Source organism: Bombina bombina, chromosome 5, assembly GCF_027579735.1.
Source record: "Bombina bombina isolate aBomBom1 chromosome 5, aBomBom1.pri, whole genome shotgun sequence".
Classification (NCBI taxonomy): Eukaryota; Metazoa; Chordata; class Amphibia; order Anura; family Bombinatoridae; genus Bombina; species Bombina bombina.
This window is the reverse complement of record NC_069503.1, coordinates 875405970-875428932: the sequence shown is the minus strand read 5'-3', so window position 1 is coordinate 875428932 and position 22963 is coordinate 875405970. Positions and strand designations below refer to the sequence as shown.

Sequence of the window (22963 nt, the reverse complement as noted above, 5' to 3'; positions counted from 1 at the left end):
TGGATTTTTACTCTGCTTAGGAATCTGTTTTCAGATCTTCTGGAAGATGAGCCAGTGTTAATAAAGTGAAGGTAAACTTAACCCTACTGCCTCATGGCATTGGATAGACTTTTAAAAATGAGCCAGAGTTTAATTCATACATTTTTTTTATATTTATTTATTTTCTCAAATTATTACCTTTTTACCGCTCCTACAATAAGCGCAGCTCTCCCGCCCGCCATATTGTCTAATTGATTGACAGATGACGATTCTTAAAACAACTAATCCTTGTTTCCCCCCCAGGGGTGTTCATCTCCTTTGCATAAACGTCACGGCCTGGAGATAGAACTTCAAGGTTCGAACCACATCCAAATTATGAAGCAACCTTTCCTTTGAAGAAGAAGAAGAAGGGTTAGGACATAAGGAAGGAACTACTATCTCCTGATTGATGTTACGATTCGACACAACCTTGGGAAGAAAACCCAACCCAGTGCGAAGAACAGCCTTATCTGCGTGAAAAACCAGGTGAGGAGGCTCACATTGCAAGTCCGCCAACTCAGAGACTCTATGTGCCGATGAAATAGCCAGTAGGAATGGAACCTTCCAGGAAAGAATTTTAATGTCAAGCGAACGCATAGGCTCAAACGGAGCCCACTGCAAAATCTTAAGTACCAAGTTTAAGCTCCAAGGGGGAGCGGAATTTCTAAAGACAGGCCTGATCCTAGACAGAGCCTGAACAAAGGACTAAATATCAGGAAGCTCCGCAAGCTTCTTGTGTAAAAGTACAGATAAAGACGAAATCTGTCCCTTTAAGTCCCTTCTCCAACCCATCCTGGAGGAAGGACAGGATCCTGGATACCCTAACCTTGTTTCAGGGATATCCACGTTCCTCACACCAGGACACGTAGGTCTTCCACACCTTATGATAGATGTGACGAGTGACCGGCTTCCTGGCTTGAATGAGAGTATCAATCACTCTCTCAGAAAAACCTCTCTTGGCTAGGACTAAGCGTTCAATCTCCACGCAGTCAGCCTTAGAGAATCAAGATTTTGATTTAGAAAGGGACCCTGAACCATCAGATCTCTGTGACAAGGTAACCTCCATGGAGGAGATGATGACATCCCCACCATATCAGCAAACCACATCCTCCGCGACCACATCCTCCGCGACCCATATCTGGGTAGCTTGAAGTTGAGTCTGGACGCTAAGATCTTTCTCCGGCATCCCCCATCTGATGCAGATATCCGCAAACACCTTGGGATGGAGAGACCATTACCCCGGATGAAACGATTGTCTGCTGAGAAAATCCGCTTCCCAGTTGTCCACAACTGGAATGTGGATTGCTGATAGCGAGCATTTGTGGGTCTCCGCCATCAGAGTGTTGAAGATCGCTCAAAGTTCCAGAATATTGATCAGGAGAAGCGTCTCCTCTCGAGTCCACCTGCCCTGTGCCTTCCCGGCACCCCAAACAGCTCCCCATTCTGACAGACTTGCGTTCGTGGTCACAATCTCCCAGGATGGTCTCAAGAAGGATGTCCCGTGGCATAGTTGGCCTGAACAGATCCACCAAGAGAGGGATTCCATTGTTCGGTTTTCCAGAGAGATCTGTTGGGATAGATCTGAGTGATCGCCGTTCCATTGTCTCAACATGCACAACTGAAGAGGTCTGAGATGGAACCTAGCGTATGGAATGACATCTATGCTGGAAACCATGAGCCCAATCACCTCCATACACCGGCCCACAGATGGCCTTGAGGAGGTCTGAAGAGCAAAACAGCTGGACGCAATCTTGCAACGTCTCTGATCTGTCAAGAAAATCTTCATAATTATGGAATCTATTATAGTGCCCAGGAATTCCACTCTGTTGCTGGGAACCAGGGAACTCTTTCCTACGTTTATCTTCCATCCATGAGATTGAAGGAGAAGAAGAAGAGCCCTCAAATGATTGTCTGCAAGACGGAGCATGGACCAGAATGTCGTCCAGACAAGGTGCCACTGCAATACCTCTGGCTCTTGCCATCGCGAGCAGCGCTCCCAGAACCTTCGTAAAGACTCTTGAGGCAGTCGCCAGGCCGAACGGTAGGGCCACAAACTGGAAGTGTTGGTCCAGAAATGCAAATCTTAGGAACCTGAAGTGATCCTCTCTTCTTTGGTCTCGAGGAAAGGTTTGACAGGAGGAATCTGCCCCTAGGCGGATGAGTCTGGAACCCTATCCTGTAACCCTGGGTGATAACCTCCAGAACCCAAGGGTCCTGAATGTCTCTCATCCAAGCCTCTGTAAAAAGAGAAAAGTCTGCCCTCTACGTGATCCAGAGACGGATCGGGGGCCGCCCCTTCATGCCGATTTTGTCTCGGTGGACTTCTTGCTCTGCTTGGCTTTGTTCCAAGATTGAGTTTTCAAGATCCTTTGGACTGCTTGGTTTTCGCGGCAGGCTGCTGGTGTTGGGACTTGTCTGAATGAAAGGGCCTGGACCAAAAAGTACTTTCCCCTGAAACGGGAGGGATAGTAATCTAGACTTGGAAGCCATGTCAGCAGACCACGGCTTTAACCACAGGGCCCTACGGGCTAGAACAGAAAAACCTGATGTCTTGGCATTCAGGCAAAAAATCTGCATACTTGCATCCCCCACGACAGAACATGCAGTGATCTGAGATGTAATCACAGAAATTGCATAATTTCTGCAGAAAGAACAAGACACATGCAGGAACTGTTAGTGTTTTAACTTTGCAGCGCAGCTCAACATCAGGATGTTCTTGTTTTTTTTTTTTAAACCTGCCCCCAATCTTTCCCAGCGTGCAAAGCTGTGACTTCTGTATGTAAAACATTTGTATGAGCAATGCACCTTTTTTTATTACTACATTTCTTTGTTGGACCAAGAGAAAAAAATAATTTATGCTTACCTGATAAATTTATTTCTCTTGTGGTGTATCCAGTCCACGGATCATCCATTACTTGTGGGATATTCTCCTTCCCAACAGGAAGTTGCAAGAGGATCACCCACAGCAGAGCTGCTATATAGCTCCTCCCCTAACTGCCATATCCAGTCATTCGACCGAAGACAAGCAGAGAAAGGAGAAACCATAGGGTGCAGTGGTGACTGTAGTTTAAAGTTAAAAATTACCTACCTTAAAATGACAGGGCAGGCCGTGGACTGGATACACCACAAGAGAAATAAATTTATCAGGTAAGCAGAAAATATGTTTTCTCTTGTAAGGTGTATCCAGTCCACGGATCATCCATTACTTGTGGGATACCAATACCAAAGCTAAAGTACACGGATGAAGGGAGGGACAAGTAAGGTACTTAAACGGAAGGTACCACTGCCTGTAAAACCTTTCTCCCAAAAATAGCCTCCGAAGAAGCAAAAGTATCAAATTTATAGAATTTTGAAAAGGTATGAAGCGAAGACCAAGTCGCCGCCTTGCAAATCTGTTCAACAGAAGCCTCATTTTTAAAGGTCCATGTGGAAGCCACAGCTCTAGTAGAATGAGCTGTAATCCTTTCAGGAGGCTGCTGGCCAGCAGTCTCATAAGCTAAGCGGATTATGCTTCTTAGCCAAAACGAAAGACAGGTTGCCGAAGCCCTTTTGGCCTCTCCTCTGTCCAGAGTAGACAACAAACAAAGCAGATGTTTGACGAAAATCTTTAGTAGCTTGTAAATAATACTTTAAAGCACGAAACACGTCAAGATTGTGTAATAGACGTTCCTTCTTTGAAGAAGGATTAGGACACAATGATGGAACAACAATCTCCTGATTGATATTTTTATTAGATACCACCTTAGGTAAAAACCCAGGTTTGGTACGCAGAACTACCTTATCCACATGGAAGATCAGATAAGGAGAATCACATTGTAAGGCAGATAACTCGGAAACTCTACGAGCCGAGGAAATAGCTACCAAAAAAAGAACTTTCCAAGATAAAAGTTTGATATCTATGGAATGAAGAGGTTCAAACGGAACCCCTTGAAGAACTTTAAGAACCAAATTTAAGCTCCATGGCGGAGCAACAGGTTTAAACACAGGCTTGATTCTAACTAAAGCCTGACAAAATGCCTGAACGTCTGGAACATACGCCAGACGCTTGTGCAAAAGAATAGACAGAGCAGAAATCTGTCCCTTTAAGGAACTAGCTGACAATCCTTTTTCCAATCCTTCTTGGAGAAAAGATAATATCCTGGGAATCCTGACTTTACTCCATGAGTAACCCTTGGATTCACACCAATAAAGATACTTTCGTGCCTGAATTAAGGTATCAATGACTGACTCGGAGAAGCCACGCTTTGATAAAATCAAGCGTTCAATCTCCAGGCAGTCAGTCTCAGAGAAATTAGATTTGGATGGTTGAAAGGACCTTGAAGTAGAAGGTCCTGTCTCAGCGGCAGAGTCCATGGTGGAAAGGATGTCCACCAGATCTGCATACCAAGTCCTGCGTGGCCACGCAGGCGCTATCAAGATCACCGATGCTCTCTCCTGCTTGATTTTGGCAATCAGACGAGGGAGCAGAGGAAACGGTGGAAACACATAAGCCAGGTTGAAAGACCAAGGTGTGGCTAGAGCATCTATCAGCGTCGCCTTGGGATCCCTGGACCTGGATCCGTAACAAGGAAGTTTGGCGTTCTGGCGAGACGCCATAAGATCCAGTTCTGGTTTGCCCCAACGATGAATCAATTGTGCAAACTACCTCCGGATGGAGCTCCCACTCTCCCGGATGAAAAGTCTGTCGACTTAGAAAATCCGCCTCCCAGTTCTCTACTCCTGGGATATGGATAGCTGATAGATGGCAAGAGTGAATCTCTGCCCAGCGAATTATCTAATTATCTTCTAACATCGCTAGGGAACTCCTTGTTCCCCCTTGATGGTTGATGTAAGCCACAGTCGTGATGTTGTCCGACTGAAATCTGATGAACCTCATTGTCGCTAGTTGAGGCCAAGCCTGAAGAGCATTGAATATCGCTCTCAGTTCCAGAATGTTTATTGGAAGGAGTGTCTCCTCCTGAGTCCATGATCCCTGAGCCTTCAGGGAGTTCCAGACTGCCCCCCAGCCTAGAAGGCTGGCATCTGTCGTTACAATTGACCAATCTGGCCTGCGAAAGGTCATACCTTTGGACAGATGGACCCGAGATAGCCACCAGAGAAGAGAATCCCTGGTCTCTTGATCCAGATTTAGTAGAGGGGACAAATCTGTGTAATCCCCATTCCACTGACTGAGCATGCAGAGTTGCAGCGGTCTGAGATGTAGGCGTGCAAACGGCACTATGTCCATTGCCGCTACCATTAAGCCGTTTACTTCCATACACTGAGCCACCGAAGGGCGAGAAGTAGAATAAAGAACACGGCAGGAATTTAGAAGTTTTGATAACCTGGACTCTGTCAGGTAAATCCTCATTTCTACAGAATCTATTAGAGTTCCCAGAAAGGAGACTCTTGTGAGAGGGGATAGAGAACTCTTTTCTTTGTTCACCTTCCACCCATGCGACCTCAGAAATGCCAGAACTATGTCCGTATGAGACTTGGCAATTTGGAAATTTGACGCCTGTATCAGGATGTCGTCTAAATAAGGGGCCACTGCTATGCCCCGCGGTCTTAGGACCGCCAGAAGCGACCCCAGAACCTTCGTAAAGATTCTTGGGGCTGTAGCTAACACAAAGGGAAGAGCTACAAACTGGAAATGCCTGTCTAGGTAGGCAAACCTGAGAAACCGATGATGATCTTTGTGTATCGGAATGTGAAGATAAGCATCCTTTAAATCCACAGTAGTCATGTATTGACCCTCCTGGATCATAGGTAGGATGGTACGAATAGTCTCCATCTTGAATGATGGGACTCTGAGGAATTTGTTTAGGATCTTGAGATCTAAAATTGGTCTGAAGGTTCCCTCTTTTTTGGGAACCACAAACAGATTTGAGTAAAATCCCTGTCCCTGTTCCTCCTTTGGAACTGGATGGATCACTCCCATAACTAGGAGGTCTTGAACACAGTGTAAGAATGCCTCTCTCTTTATCTGGTTTGCAGATAATTGTGAAAGGTGAAATCTCCCTTTTGGAGGAGAAGCTCTGAAGTCCAGAAGATATCCCTGGGATACAATTTCCAACGCCCAGGGATCCTGGAAATCTCTTGCCCAAGCCTAGATCCATTACCGGATAGGGGGCCGATCCTTCATGCTGTCTTAGAGGCAGCAGCAGGCTTTTTGGCCTGCTTACCTTTGTTCCAGGTCTGGTTAGGTCTCCAGACCGACTTGGACTGGGCAAAAGTCCCCTCTTGTTTTGCATTAGAGGACGATGATGCTGCCCTCGCCTTAAAGTTTCGAAAGGCACGAAAATTAGTCTGTTTAGCCCTTGATTTGGCCCTATCCTGAGGAAGGGCATGACCTTTTCCTCCAGTGATATCAGAAATGATCTCCTTCAAACCAGGCCCGAATAGGGTTTGCCCCTTGAAGGGAATGTTAAGCAGCTTAGACTTTGAAGTAACGTCAGCTGACCATGATTTAAGCCATAGCGCCCTGCGCGCCTAATACCAAAAACAGAATTCTTAGCCGTTAGTTTAGTCAAATGAACAATGGCATCAGAAACAAAAGAATTGGCTAGCTTAAGTGCTCTAAGCTTGTCAAGTATGTCATCCAATGGGGTCTCTACCTGTAAAGCCTCTTCCAGAGACTCAAACCAGAAAGCCGCAGCAGCAGTGACTGGGGCAATGCATGCAAGGGGCTGTAGAATAAAACCTTGTTGAATAAACATTTTCTTAAGGTAACCCTCTAACTTTTTATCCATTGGATCTGAGAAAGCACAACTGTCCTCGACAGGGATAGTAGTACGCTCAGCTAGGGTAGAAACTGCTCCCTCCACCTTAGGGACTGTCTGCCATAAGTCCCATGTGGTGGCATCTATTGGAAACATTTTCTTAAATATTGGAGGGGGAGAGAACGGCACACCTGGTCGATCCCATTCCTTAGTAATAATTTCTGTAAACCTTTTTAGGTATTGGAAAAACATCAGTGCACACCGGCACTGCATAGTATTTATCCAATCTACACAATTTCTCTGGCACTGCAATTGTATCACAGTCATTCAGAGCCGCTAAAACCTCCCTGAGCAATACGCGGAGGTGTTCAAGCTTAAATTTAAATGTTGACATCAGAATCAGGTTGAATCCTCTTCCCTGAGTCAGAAACATCACCCACAGAAAGAAGCTCTCCTTCCTCAGCTTCTGCATATTGTGAGGGAGTGTCAGACATAGCTCTTAAAGCGTCAGTATGCTCTGTATTTCTTCTAACTCCAGAGCTGTCTCGCTTTCCTAGTAACCCAGGTAGTCTGGATAATACCGCTGACAGTGTATTATCCATGACCGCCGCCATGTCTTGTAAAGTAAACGCTATGGGCGCCCTAGATGTACTTGGCGCCATTTGAGCGTGAGTCCCTTAAGCGTGAGTCAAAGGGTCTGACACGTGGGGCGAGTTAGTCGGCATAACTTCCCCCTCGTCAGATTCCTCTGGTGATAAATTTTTTAAAGACAGAATATGGTCTTTATTACTTAAAGTGAAATCAGTACATTGCTTCTAAACATAATGAACAAGGAATTTCCTCTATGTCAGACATGTTTAAACAGACTAGCAATGAGACCAGCAAGCTTGGAAAACACTTTAAAGCAAGTTAACAAGGAAAAAATAAAAACGGTACTGTGCCTTTAAGTAAAATAAAAAAGGTCAGAATTTGAAAAACAGTGAAAAAAAGCAGTAAATCAAACGAAATTTTTACAGTGTGTATAATAAGCTAACAGAGCATTGCACCCACTTGCAAATGGATGATTAACCCCTTAATTAAAAAAACGGATCAAAAGAACGATATAGACATTTTTTAACAGTCACAACAAACTGCCACAGCTCTGCTGTGGCCATACCTTACCAAACAAACGACTTTGGAAAGCCTAAGAGCCCTTTAGAGATGTCCTGGAGCATTCAGGGGACTCCTTGAGGAAAGCTGGATGTCTCAGTTTGTAAAAGTTACTGCGCAATTAAGCGCTAATTTAGGCCCCTCCCACTCACGTCTAAACAGTGTAAAGCCTAAGAAAACTGTTTCTATGCAAATTTAAGCCAGCCATGTGGAAAAAAACTAGGCCCCAATAAAGTTTTATCACCAGAACATATATAAAAACGTTTAAACACTTCCAGCAAACGTTTTATATAACAGGAATTGAAAATGTATAAGAGTATTACCTCTGACAGTAAGCACGATACCAGTCGCTATTAAATCACTGTATTCAGGCTTACCTTACATAAATCTGGTATCAGCAGCATTTTCTAGCATTTACATCTCTAGAAAAAATTTTTAACTGCACATACATCATAGCAGGATAACCTGCACTCCATTCCCCAGATGAAGTTACCTCTCTCTTCAGTTATGTGTGAGAAAAGCAATGGATCTTAGTTACAACCTGCTAAGATCATAGAAATCACAGGCAGATTCTTCTTCTATTTTCTGCCTGGGACAAAAATAGTACAACTCTGGTACCATTTAAAAATAACAAACTTTTGATAGAAGAAAAGAACAACTATGTTTCACCACTTCTCTCTTACTACTTCCAGGCTTGTCGAGAGTTGCAAGAGAATGACTGGATATGGCAGTTAGGGGAGGAGCTATATAGCAGCTCTGCTGTGGGTGATCCTCTTGCAACTTCCTGTTGGGTGGATGATCCGTGGACTGGATACACCTTACAAGAGAAATAGCCCTGGTCCTTAACGGTAAGAAAATTGAAAAATGGTCTGGTCACTAAGGGGTTAAAGAAATGTTTTGAATAATGTTCCATTATAAGAACCCTGACATATGTATTTTTCAATATGTGTCCCTTTTTAAAGCGGCAATATGGTCACACCTTTTTAAAGCGGCAATATGGTTACAGTGATATGATAGCAACTTTCAAGTATGTTAAAGGGCTTAGTAAAACTGAGGCTGTGGGTATTTTACATAAAATGGAAAATTCAAGAACAATGGGTCATGATCTCAAGCTGAAGGGTAGTAGATTTAGGAGTAATTTGAGGAAGCACTTCTTCACAGAAAGAGTGATCCATAAGGCTATCCTACGAACTAGATAAGTTTATAATGTTAGGTAATATCGGGCAGACTTGCTGGGCCTATGGCTCTTATTTGCCGTCAATATCTATATTTCACCCTTGTAAACAACTGTGTTAATTATTCAACCAAGGAAACTTTAAAGGGAGAGTGTACTGTAAAATTGGTATTTCTGATAACTTGTTACACCTACTTGATTAGTATATGGAATTGCTGTTTCTGTTAGTTAAAGTGAAGTTAAACTTACCATGTTTGTGATCCACAGTAATATAGTTCACCAAAAAACAATATGTTTCATTCATCCTTTTTTTATAAATTTCCATCTAAACAAAGTTATAGCTGTATATATTTATTTTCATCACCTAAATCAGCCCGTATTTTTTATTTATTTTTTCTCCCTAGGTCACGTTTTTTATATAACCTATTAAAATCCTGGCCTTTAGGCGGCCGGTGAACTACATCACCCGCCCACATCTTAGCCTGCGCATGCTCAAGAAGAATTTTTAATGATGAAATTTGTGTCTGGAGCGCGCTCCCGCTTGGCGCATGCGCATTGGATGGCTTAGGCAAGAAACAGCATCTGCTGTCACGGCTCCAAAAATACTAAAAAGCTGTTCTCGTTCACAAAAAACATAGTACTCAATGAACACATTATTGTTATTCATTGAGTACTATGTTTCTAGCGCATTGGAGACTGAGAAACCGCAGATTTGCGCATGCGCATTAGAGAGCATCTTCGTGACCGCACATTAGAGATACGTATAGAGTGGGTGGGACCACTCTCTACGTCACATAACAGCAATATGGGAAGTAAAGGATGGGAGGAGTTTGCCCTGTAACGGTAGGAACAAACATAATGAATAAAAGTCTAATTTTTTCCAACAAATGATAAAAATTTTTAGCGATCATAGTAAACTTATTATATTGTAAGCATTGATGAATTCTAGGGGTATTAACTTTACCTTCACTTTAAAATCCCAACTTATCCAAATGGGCTGAGCTTGCAGGGAGGGCAGACATCCTTATCTTTTTTTTCTCCCTATACACGACCTCCTTATCTCTGTCCGATTACACAAAAGCAAGTGGAAGGGGTCACTAAGAAGAGCAAACTTTAAGGTGGTAAAAGGGGAAGTGGTCAATTCTGTCCACCTCCCCTTAGGAGTTTTCTATCTCAATGGTATTATCTAGGATGACACAGAATCCAAGGCAAGTGGCAGCAAAAATATTTATTTAGAAAAACAGCACAGTGACAAACAGCATCAACGATTTAGGAGAACCTCCCTTCTCCCGCAACGTTGCTGCTGTTTGTCACTGTGCTGTTTTTCTAAATAAATATTTTTGCTGCCACTTGCCTTGGATTCTGTGAAATTGACTTGGAGGTAGCAGTGGGCCTCCTGTGTGGCTTGCATTAGACTGTTGAGTGCTGGACTGGACTGCTGTTATTATCTAGGATGAGCCAAGATAATACATTCCTATCTGCATTTAATCCTGCATTTATATACATAGAAAATTCTAACAAAAAATGTTCAAAATTACTTTGATTGGGATTGCAGTCAACCTTGATACTATAAATAATAACAGGTTATTAGATGTTTACTCCTGGAGTATATAAATAGTTTGTAAATTATAGAGAAATGCTTAAATAATGCATTACACTTTAACTAAACCCCTTAGATTTTAGTTGACTAAAACTAAAACAATTCAGACGACTAAAATATGATTAAAACTAGATTAAAACTAAAACAATTCAGATGACTAAGATACGACTAAAACTAAAACAATTCAGATGACTAAAATCTAAATTTATGCTTACCTGATACATTTCTTTCTTTCCGGGCATGGAGAGTCCACAAATCATTTTAATTACTAGTGGGATATTATCTCCTGGCCAGCAGGAAGAGGCAAAGAGCACCCCAGCAGAGCTGTTAAGTATCACTTCCCTTATCCATAACCCTCAGTCATTCGGCCGAAGGAAAATGGAAAAAGAAAATAACACAAAGGTATAGAGGTGCCTGAGGTCTATACAAAAAAACTACCGCCTGACTGAAAATAAGGGTGGGTTGTGGACTCTCCATGCCCGGAAATAAATACATTTATCAGGTTAGCATAAATTTTGTTTTCTTTCCTATGGCGTGGAGAGTCCATGAATCATTCCAATTACTAGTGGGAACCAATACCCAAGCTAGAGGACACAGAATGAAAGGGAGGGAGAACAAAACAGGCAGACCTAAACCGAAGGCACCACTGCTTGGCCCAGGCAAAAGTATCAAATTTGGAAAATATGGAAAAAAGTATGATTAGAGGACCAAGTGGCCGCCTTGCAAATTTGCTCCAACGAAGCTTCATTCTTGAAAGCCCAAGAAGGAGAAACAGCTCTAGTAGAATGAGCCGTAATTCTCTCAGGAGGCTGATGACCAGCTGTCTCATAGGCCAAACAGATAACACTTCTCAACCAGAGAGAAAGAGTGGTAGAAGTGGCCTTCTGACCCCTATGCTTATCAGAGAAATCAACAAAGAGGTCAGAAGTCTGCCGAAAATCTTTAGTTGCTTGAAGGTAAAATTTTAGAGCATGCACAACATCCAAGTTATGCAAAAGACGTTCCTTCTGGGAAGAAGGATTAGGACAAAAAGAGGAAACAACTATTTCCTAATTAATATTGAGATCCGACACTACCTTAGGGTAAAACAGCAGCTTAGTATGGAGGACCGCCTTATCAGCGTGAAAAATAAGCCGAGAGTTCGGAAACTCGGCGAGTAGAAGAAATAGCAATAAGAAACAAAACCTTCTAAGAAAGTAATTTAATATCAAACGAATGCATCGACTCAAACGGAGCCTGCTGCAAAACTTTAAGAGCAAGATTAAGACTCCAAGGAGGAGCAACAGACTTAAACACAGGCTTGATTCTGACCAAGGCCTGGACAAAAGACTGAACATCTGACAAAACTGCTAGATGTTTATGTAAAAGAATAGACAATGCAGAAATCTGACCCTTCAGAGTACTAACTGAGAGCTTTCTCCAGACCAACCTGAAGAAAAGCCAGAATTTGAGGAACCCTTACTTTTTTCCAAGAGAAACCCTTTGAATCACACAAATGAAGGTATTTACGCCATACCTTATGGTAAATTCTGCGAGTAACCAGTTTATGAGCCTGAATCATAGTATTCTGCGAGTAACCAGTTTATGAGCCTGAATCATAGTATCTATGACTTTCTCAGAGAAGCCACGTCTAGCCAAAACTAGACATCAATCTCAAAGCAGTCAGCTTCAGAGAAACCAGATTTGAATGGAGGAAGGGGCCCTGAAGTAGAAGGCCCTTCCCCTGAGGTAAACCCCAAGGCGGAAGAGATGACATTGTCACCAGATCCGAACCAGATCCTCCGAGGCCATGCAGGAGCTATTAGAATCACAGAAGCTCTCTCCTGCTTGATGCGAGCAATTACTCGCTTAAGGAGAGCAAATGGAGGAAACAGGTAAGCTAGATTGAAATTCCAAGGAATCGCCAGAGCGTCTATCAGAACAGCTTGAAGATCTCTTGACCTTGAACCGTACCTTGGAAGCTTGGGGTTTTGACGAGACGCCATCAGATCCAATTCCGGAACCCCCCATCTGAGGGTTATCATCAGGAAAACCTCTGGGTGGAGAGCCCACTCTCCTGGATGAAAAGTCTGCCTGCTCAGAAAATCCGCTTCCCAGTTGTCCATTCCTAGGATGTGAATGGCAGAGAGATGACAATCGTGAGACTCCACCCACTGGAGAATGTGAGTCACCTCCAACATTGCTAAAGAGCTTTGAGTTCCTCCCTGGAAGTTGATGTAAGCCACAGATCTGGTCCACAGATAACCTTGACAAGAGGAATCTGCCCCTTGGAGGATAGGATTTGAATCCTATTCTGTATCTGTGAGACACTATATCTACAGCCAAGGATCGGAAACATTGCGTATCCAAGCCTGTTGAAAAAAAGAGAGCCTGCCCCCCACTTGATCCAATTCAGAATCGAGGGGCGGTCCCTTCATGCCGATTTAGAATCCGCAGAAGGCTTCTTGGCTTGCTTTACTTTATTCCAAGGCTGACCGGACCTCCAAGAAGACTTGGATTGTTTTGGCTTGGAAGAAGAGGAGGAAGACTTTTGTCCTTTGAATTAGAATTCTGTCAACCCTTAGGTCTATTCTTTTTATCCTGAGGTAAGAAAGAGCCCTTTCCACCTGTAATCTCTGAAATTATTACAGCCAAATTTGGGCCAAACAAAGGTTTGCCTTTATAAGGCAAAGACAAAAGCTTGAATTTGGAAGAGACATCAGCTGACCAAGACTTCAAACAAAGAGCTCTGCAAGCTAAAACTTAGAAATCAGAAATCTTAGCTCCCAGTCTAAGAACCTGCATATTGGCATCACAAATAAAGGTATTGTCTAACTTGAGAGCCTTGATCCTGACTTAAATCTCCTCTATAGTGGTTTCCTCTAAAATGAGATTAGATAAATCATCACACCAATAAGACGCTGCCCCTACAACTGTAGCAATACTAGCAACAGGCTGCCACTGTAATCACTGATGAATGTACATCTTCTTCAAAAAAGCCTCAAGCTTCTTATACATGGGATCCTTAAAAGAACAACTATACTCAATAGGAATAGTAGTTCTCTTGGCAAGAGTAGAGATAGCTCCCTCTATCTTGGGCACAGTGCGCCATGAATCACGAATAGAGTCAGCCAGAGGAAACATCTTTTTAAAAACTGGGGACGGTGAAAAAGGAAACCCTGGTTTATCCCACTCATGAGATATGATATCTGTCATATGGTCCGGAACTGGAAAAACTTTCACAGAAGAGGGTTCATCATAAACCCTATTAAGTTTACTAGACCTCTTTGGATTCTCCACAACAGACGAGTCGGATTCTTCCAAAGTAGCAAGAACCTCCTTTAATAATACTCGGAGATGTTCTGACTTAAATCTGAAATTAATCTCCTCTGAATCCACAGAATTGATCATTACAGAATCAGAATCTGACAATTCACCCTCAGAAGCCACTGAGGCACCCTCCTCATCAGATAATTGAGACATACTGACTAACGCAGCTTTAGCAGAGTCAGAACCCTTATTAACATTAATATTTTTACATTTCCTCTTGCGTTTACCAGTAACCGGAAAGGCTGATAGGGCAGCTGAAACAGCAGATGTAATCTTTGCAGCAAAATCCCCAGGTAAAAAAACACCCCCAGCAAGAGGAGCAAAATTGGACAGGAGGAATAACATCAGCCTCCAAGCAAAATAAACATTTTTCAAAGGACCCACTTTCTTCATTAGTGCTCATAACTATGAATACATTGATCCCCACAAGTATAAGCAAACTAAATAAATACCAAACAACCAACACTCATACACTAGACTCTAAACAGCGACTGCAATAGGTCCCATGGAATGTTAAATGACAATGGTATCGTAATGTTCCAAAGCAATGTTAATCAACAAGCTCTATGGTATTAGATAAACTCCAGTGGTGCAACACAATGGTATGGTTGTATAATCAATTTAATAACGTGTTGTTATTGAAAAAACGGCATCCACTAGCATATTTTCATCACAGGTGTGTATGCCCTTTTTAGTAGCGTGTGTGTGTTCAGATGTATATCCTCTTAATCACGTTAGAGATCAATGCTTATCCCACAATACACAGTACCCAAACCGGTATCAAAACGACTGACTTGATAATCACAGTGAATAATATCATTAATTCCGGTCCTGCTCACCGCAGGAAGGGCAAATTTCAATGTCAGTGGTAAATGATCTGGTCCGTGTCAATTTCTCCTAGTTGTCCTCACACGCTGAACACACCTGCAGGGTAGCTCAGTGATTGTCTGCTATGCAGGCTTTAGTTGCTTGGAAAGAAACACAGGTCATAGATTGCATACACCTCTCTTCAGCGTTTCCCTTGCGCTGACATAATGCATAAAAATTCCAAAAAAAGTTGTAGGAGGTGTTTGCAGGCTGCACAACTTAGGTAAAAAATAAAGTTTATTTAATCATTTAAAATAGATACAAGCACAGTTACAATTGTTACCCAAACACACAGGGGAAAAAGACTGCCTTCCGACGCGTTTCCTGCTCAAACTGAGCACTTCATCGGGGATGGCAGGTGTCTCCCTTCCAAACTATTTATTGGAGTTGAACGACTTAACCCTTTGTGAGCTACGCTCTGAAAATAAATGTTCAGTTCATCTTTTCAACAAATGTTGTTACTTAACAAGGATCACATGTCTTCAACTCCAACAAATCTCACCATTTTCTAACATAAATGATACATTAGTTACTACAATATTTACATTAAACATTTTAACATTTTAATTTGTTTGCAGTTTGAAAAATGGAAGGAATTGCTATGTTGAAAGAAAGTGCTTCATAATATATTAAACAATTTATAAGTAAACAGTGTAATCTAAGAGAAATCTTTATGGCCTATATGTGTATCGGTTGGTACGTGTAGCCATATTATTTAGTAACGAATTATAAACGCGAACTTTTTTTGTTCATATGTTAAGTTTCGCTATATATGGATCCATGTACCTACCCAGTACACTTTATGCATCTCACAGAATGTACATTTTCACAGTATATAGATTCAAATAAATCATGTTACCTTGATACATCAATAACAGTTTGGGTTAATACTAATGATAATCAATTTATGTAAATTTTATTTTATTTTATTTAAATTTTTATTTTAAGTTTAACTGTAGAGGTAACTTGTATATTTATTGTACTGTGAGCTAGCTCTATGTTTACCTAAGTTGTTTCAGATAGAAAAATAATATAAATTTATAGTAATGCGAATCTATGGGTTTTGAGTTTAGATACAAAGATAACTCATGTATGTATTACACTGGGAGCTAGCTCTATGTATTTTAGTAGTGATCTTAGTCTATTTATGTAGAAAGTAAGATTGGACCCAAGTATACCTTTAGTGTTTATTTTACTGGGAACTAGCTCAATGTCTCTATAGTATAAATAAGTCACCACATATAGTTTATAAAACTTCCTATGATTTAATAATAGAATTGGTCATATATGTATGATAGGGGACAAATAACAAATAGCTAGTAGTATTATAAACAAATTTGCAGATTAAGGAAAATTGATTTAGACTTTCTGAATATAGTCTTGCAATTGCTATGATATATATACACTTTCTCATTGTTATTAATTAATTGCCAGTGTATAACTGCAAATCCCATATTTTATTCATCCCATTAGGAAATCCAGTTCTTAACTTATGAATCCCAAAGGCCTCTTTTTTATTTAGTTTCGCTAGTCTATCTCCTCCAGATATTCTATTTGGCACTCTGTCTATGATTTGAAATTGAAACATTTTGAGTATCTCTTCTTGCATATTTTTGTTATAATTAGTTCCATGTCTATGTGTTGCAAAATGTCTAGCTACTGGAGTCTTGGGTTCTTTTGCCTCAATAGACAATAGATGCTCACGTATTCGTTCTTTTACAGCCCTTATTGTGCGTCCTGTATATTGCTTACCACATTTTATACATGAAACTAAATATACTGCATAATCTGACTGACAGTCAAAATGATGTTCAATTGAAAATTCTTGTGCAGTAGTGTGTGATGTGAATATTTCCCCCATTTTCACGTAATGACAACTTTTACAAGGTCTGCCGCCACATTTAAATGTGCCTTTTTTAGGATTTAGCCAGGTTTCTCTGTCTCTACTATGTACATTGGAATCTGAGAAATTTCTATTTACAAATTGACCTATGGTTTTTGCTCTCCTCGAAACAAATTTTACACCATCTATAGAGATGTTTTCAAGTGCTGATTCTTTTTCCAATATTGGCAAGTATTTCTTCACTATGTTACATATTTTAGGGTATTGATTACTGTATTGTGTGGAAAATACTATTTTATTTTCAGAGTTAGAGCACTTACTTTTGTCTTTCAATAAGAATCAGCTTGAACATACACTCAGAGAGGTGCGCCAAATGGATAGAGAAGACTTATTGAAAGACAGCTCTCCTCGAAACAAATTTTACACCATCTACATTTGTCTTTCAATAAGTCTTCTCTATCCATTTGGCGCACCTCTCTGAGTGTATGTTCAAGCTGATTCTTATTGAAAGACAAAAGTAAGTGCTCTAACTCTGAAAATAAAATAGTATTTTCCACACAATACAGTAATCAATACCCTAAAATATGTAACATAGTGAAGAAATACTTGCCAATATTGGAAAAAGAATCAGCACTTGAAAACATCTCTGTAGATGGTGTAAAATTTGTTTCGAGGAGAGCAAAAACCATAGGTCAATTTGTAAATAGAAATTTCTCAGATTCCAATGTACATAGTAGAGACAGAGAAACCTGGCTAAATCCTAAAAAAGGCACATTTAAATGTGGCGGCAGACCTTGTAAAAGTTGTCATTACGTGAAAATGGGGGAAATATTCACATCACACACTACTGCACAAGAATTTTCAATTGAACATCATTTTGACTGTCAGTCAGATTATGCAGTATATTTAGTTTCATGTATAAAATGTGGTAAGCAATATACAGGACGCACAATAAGGGCTGTAAAAGAACGAATACGTGAGCATCTATTGTCTATTGAGGCAAAAGAACCCAAGACTCCAGTAGCTAGACATTTTGCAACACATAGACATGGAACTAATTATAACAAAAATATGCAAGAAGAGATACTCAAAATGTTTCAATTTCAAATCATAGACAGAGTGCCAAATAGAATATCTGGAGGAGATAGACTAGCGAAACTAAATAAAAAAGAGGCCTTTTGGATTCATAAGTTAAGAACTGGATTTCCTAACGGGATGAATAAAATATGGGATTTGCAGTTATACACTGGCAATTAATTAATCACAATGAGAAAGTGTATATATATCATAGCAATTGCAAGACTATATTCAGAAAGTCTAAATCAATTTTCCTTAATCTGCAAATTTGTTTATAATACTACTAGCTATTTGTTATTTGTCCCCTATCATACATATATGACCAATTCTATTATTAAATCATAGGAAGTTTTATAAACTATATGTGGTGACTTATTTATACTATAGAGACATTGAGCTACTTCCCAGTAAAATAAACACTAAAGGTATACTTGGGTCCAATCTTACTTTCTACATAAATAGACTAAGATCACTACTAAAATACATAGAGCTAGCTCCCAGTGTAATACATACATGAGTTATCTTTGTATTTAAACTCAAAACCCATAGATTTGCATTACTATAAATTTATATTATTTTTCTATCTGAAACAACTTAGGTAAACATAGAGCTAGCTCACAGTACAATAAATATACAAGTTACCTCTACAGTTAAACTTAAAATTAAAATAAAATAAAATTTACATAAATTGATTATCATTAGTATTAACCCAAACTGTTATTGATGTATCAAGGTAACATGATTTATTTGAATCTATATACTGTGAAAATGTACATTCTGTGAGATGCATAAAGTGTACTGGGTAGGTACATGGATCCATATATAGCGAAACTTAACATATGAACAAAAAAAGTTCGCGTTTATAATTCGTTACTAAATAATATGGCTACACGTACCAACCGATACACATATAGGCCATAAAGATTTCTCTTAGAGTACACTGTTTACTTATAAATTGTTTAATATATTATGAAGCACTTTCTTTCAACATAGCAATTCCTTCCATTTTTCAAACTGCAAACAAATTAAAATGTTAAAATGTTTAATGTAAATATTGTAGTAACTAATGTATCATTTATGTTAGAAAATGGTGAGATTTGTTGGAGTTGAAGACATGTGATCCTTGTTCAGTAACAACATTTGTTGAAAAGATGAACTGAACATTTATTTTCAGAGCGTAGCTCACAAAGGGTTAAGTCGTTCAACTCCAAAAAATAGTTTGGAAGGGAGACACCTGCCATCCCTGATGAAGTGCTCAGTTTGAGCAGGAAACGCGTCGGAAGGCAGTCTTTTCCCCCTGTGTGTTTGGGTAACAATTGTAACTGTTCTTGTATCTATTTTAAATGATTAAATAAACTTTATTTTTTACCTAAGTTGTGCAGCCTGCAAACACCTCCTACAACTTTTTTTGGAATTTTTATAAATAAATACCAAAAAGGTTGATACAAAAAAACAGAACCATAAAACCTCATGTGAAAAGTAAAGAGAGAGGGTGACTCCTAGTGCGGACAAGTAAGATGTAAAGACCCCCTTAGATGGATCCCAAATAGGTGGGTACTCACAATATGTAGCGCACACGATAGTGCCTGAGTAAATGGCGTGGTTAACGCTGAGAAGTGAGTAGCGAGTTTTTACTGATTTTAATTGCAACATTTGTAATTATTATTGCATGTTATTGCCATTTTTATATATAAAGTCTTTTTTATATAAAAAACTTTGTAGCTGGAGTCTCCTGCTTTTTGGATCTGCTGTTTGCACCGTTCACTGGGGATAAAGAACCTTTGGACTGGCTGATATGTGTACTGGGACACCATAATATTCCCAGTAAGCGTTACTTGCACTATCGTGTGCGCTACATATTGTGAGTACCCACCTATTTGGGATCCATCTAAGGGAGTCTTTACATCTTACTTGTCTGCACTAGGAGTCGCCCTCTCTCTTTACTTTTCACAGACTACCGAATCCACTACTGATTTTAGGAGGAGCTGCCCGCATTAATGCACAGTTCACTGGGACACTGCTGAGTTCCCAGACTGCTATCCTCTGCATTACCTTTGCCGTTATACTCTGTGAGTATTATTCTATCATTAGTAGATATCAAGTCACACATGTATTGCCTACACTAGGAGGCGCCCTTTCTGTTCTTTTGTTACCATAAAACCTCAGCTAGTCATACAGCTAGTAAAAACTGTTAGCCTCATAAACCCCTTAATAAAATGTAGTGCCCCTTAACATCCACATTCCTAAATAAAGAAAAATAGGAATCCCAATAATGAAATCCACCAGAGAATTAACCCTAAGAGTGCTAGTACCTTCTAACCTAGACGGTAAGCACTTACCTGTGGATCCTGCTGTTCAGGCAGGGAATGACCGCTATGGTGTAGCAGATACTCTAACGTCTGCCATGGACCTGTAGAAAAAGAAAGAACAGAGTAAACCAACCCTGGCTTTCTATGAAGGGGTAGCAATAATGTTAGAAATAAAGCAAAGACCACCTCACCGCTTTTTAACTGCTAATAGCAACCATTACTCTTACTAAAGAGATTGACATGGACACAGCATAGCCCCAAATCCTTGCTTGCAGGGAAAAGTACCCATTAAAAGGATTCAAATATCTTCAGACACCATCTTTACACATCCTCCATTGACAGAGGCAAAGAGAATGACTGGGGGTTATGGGTAAGGGAAGTGATACTTAACAGCTCTGCTGGGGTGATCTTTGCCTCCTCCTGCTGGGCAGGAGAGAATATACCACTAGTAATTGGAATGTTTTGTGGGCTCTCCATGCCATAGGAAAGAAATATGACTAAAACTAAAACAATGTAGATGACTAAGATACGACTAAAATGGCATTTTAGTCAAAAGACTAAATTGAAATTTGCCATCAAAATTAACACTGGCTGTGTAATTAGGACAGTAAGAGATTTTAATATAAAATAGTTATGTGTAATGAAACAACTTTGTAATATATTTCATTATTTATTTTTCTATTTTAATATTGTAATTTATCTTTGAAAATTAAGCATTTTTTTTTATTCTCAGAACTTGAGACCCACGTTGCTAACTAGTCAAAGCTAACTCTGCTACATATCTGTCCCTGATTGGATTTATTAGATAATACCTGCTAAACAATGCACTTTATACTAAAATTACGAGAGTGGCTAGCCTAGTTGTCTGTGGACTACAGATTAGCTCCTCCAAATAAGGCAAATGGTGGGTGGAGTTTGCCTATTGAAAAATAATTGCAGTAAAAAGGATATTAATTTGACTTGGCTGATATGTTTTCTATACCAAAACAACAGGACTATCTTGTACTTACAAGATGTTTACTGCCCCTTTAAGCATGGCTGAAGTATTATCACAGCATCTTACCATTTTCTCTGACTGCATCCTTAAAGCAGATAGCACAGCGTGACTTTTTTGTGAAGTGCTGTAGAAGTCTACTGTCCAGTACACAGGAGGGGGAGACATACACAGGCAGAGTTCTAGGACAGTCTTGTGCCTCCTGTAGTGTTGTGTCAGTCACAAACAGACTAATCTCTTGTTGGGAAGAAAGGCCATACTGGATCTGCTACTTCAAGCAAAGAAAATAATACATCAGATATATACAGGTCACATATTTGGCTAAATGAAAAATGCTACAAATTAGTACATTTTCTTTTGAGTCTTAGGGTCACCCTTGGCATTGCAGGCCCTGTGGCAAGACAAACGATTTGATATTCATTTGGTTCAGGTACCCCAGAACGACCAAAAGATTTTGTAGACTATTTGAACGACAATCAACACAGTGAGATCTATGACATAATTTGTAAACTTTTCCCAATATTGCAAGCTTATTATGAATGATACATTACAACAGATAGTTCAGGGAGGATGCCGTTGTGCATATACACTTTTTTGTATTATTATTACTTTACTACCTCACATAGCTTATTTGAAAAGTTTGGACTTCTTAGACACTCTTTGTGTAGAGCAAAATATATATTGTCAAAACTGAGGATTTCTAAAAGTACGATTGAACAATTTCTCTTCTTTTTTTAAATGCAACAACATTTTGTAATTCTCCTATAAGAGGAAAACAAGCTTTGAAATATATATATTTATTACATCAACCCAATTGGCAATTTTGGTTTCAAAGGAAGAACCTTTTTTCTTTTTTACCAAAACAAGAAACACTGTTCCTTTCCTTGTGAAAATAAAAGGTGAAACACAAAGAAATATACATATATAAAAACAAACAAGTGTATAATAATAACAATACTATATTTATCCTATTTTATAGTTAAAAGGGGGATTATACACTTGATTTTACATTTACTGTTCCTTTCCCTGTCATTGATAATAGACCTAAGAAATGTCTTTATGTCCTCCTTTACAAGTAGACATCTATCATAGGGTTGGCTCATCTAATCACCCATTGCTTGTTCTATAATATCTATTTATTTAATAATTCAATTTTTAAGGACTACAGTTATATTTACCAGACTTTTTAATCTCTTTAGAGAAGTTAAAAAAGTTACTGGGGTAAGAGTCATGCTTTTCTTAAAACTTTGATTATGGGCATAATAATAGTAATAAAAATTATATGGGCTAATATCTAGTAGGATGTTCTTTTTCAAATGATTTACATAATATTTTTTATGTATTTATTTAATAATGCACATATGATACAATACACAAGGAACATATATTCTGTGTCAATAAACATTCATATACAGAAGAAGGATTAAGTGACGTAATCATGCCTGTTTGTCTGGGTTTAAAAAGAAAGGGAAGTGAAAAATAGGAAACAGAAACAGGAGAGAAAAGAGCACAGCATTATTATCAATATGCTGGTGTTGGATGCTGCCTCCAAAAAAACTCAATCTTGTTACAGTATTTTATACACACAATAAAAAGTGACCCAGACTCATCTGACAACCATAAGGCACTCCGAGCATAAGGTTGTAAGGTGAAACTTGAAACTGATAGGCAGCATCCATTAAAGACCAGGGACTAAAAATAAGAAATAACTACAAAAAACTTAAAGGGACATGAAATCCAACATTTTGATTTTCTTTTACGATTCAGACAGAGCCATATATGTTTAAACAACTTTCCAATTTAATTCTATTATCATTTTTGCTTCATTCTCTTTTATCCTTTGTTGAAGCAGCAGCAAGCATATAAGTAGAGCCACCAATCAGCAGCTAGCTCCCACCTCCTGAGGCTACCTAGGTATGCAA

The 22963-nt window shown here is 39.6% G+C and overlaps 1 protein-coding gene across 1 annotated transcript in view; it reads right to left on the bottom strand.

The window, feature by feature from the left end:
- Positions 1 to 22963, bottom strand: part of SPIDR (scaffold protein involved in DNA repair) — a 1635101-nt gene that overhangs the window by 39952 nt on the left and 1572186 nt on the right. The window contains exon 15 of the mRNA XM_053715026.1: positions 21111 to 21309. Within this exon, the coding sequence (XP_053571001.1) occupies positions 21111 to 21309 (199 nt within the window). The remainder of the gene's footprint in view (positions 1 to 21110; positions 21310 to 22963) is intronic.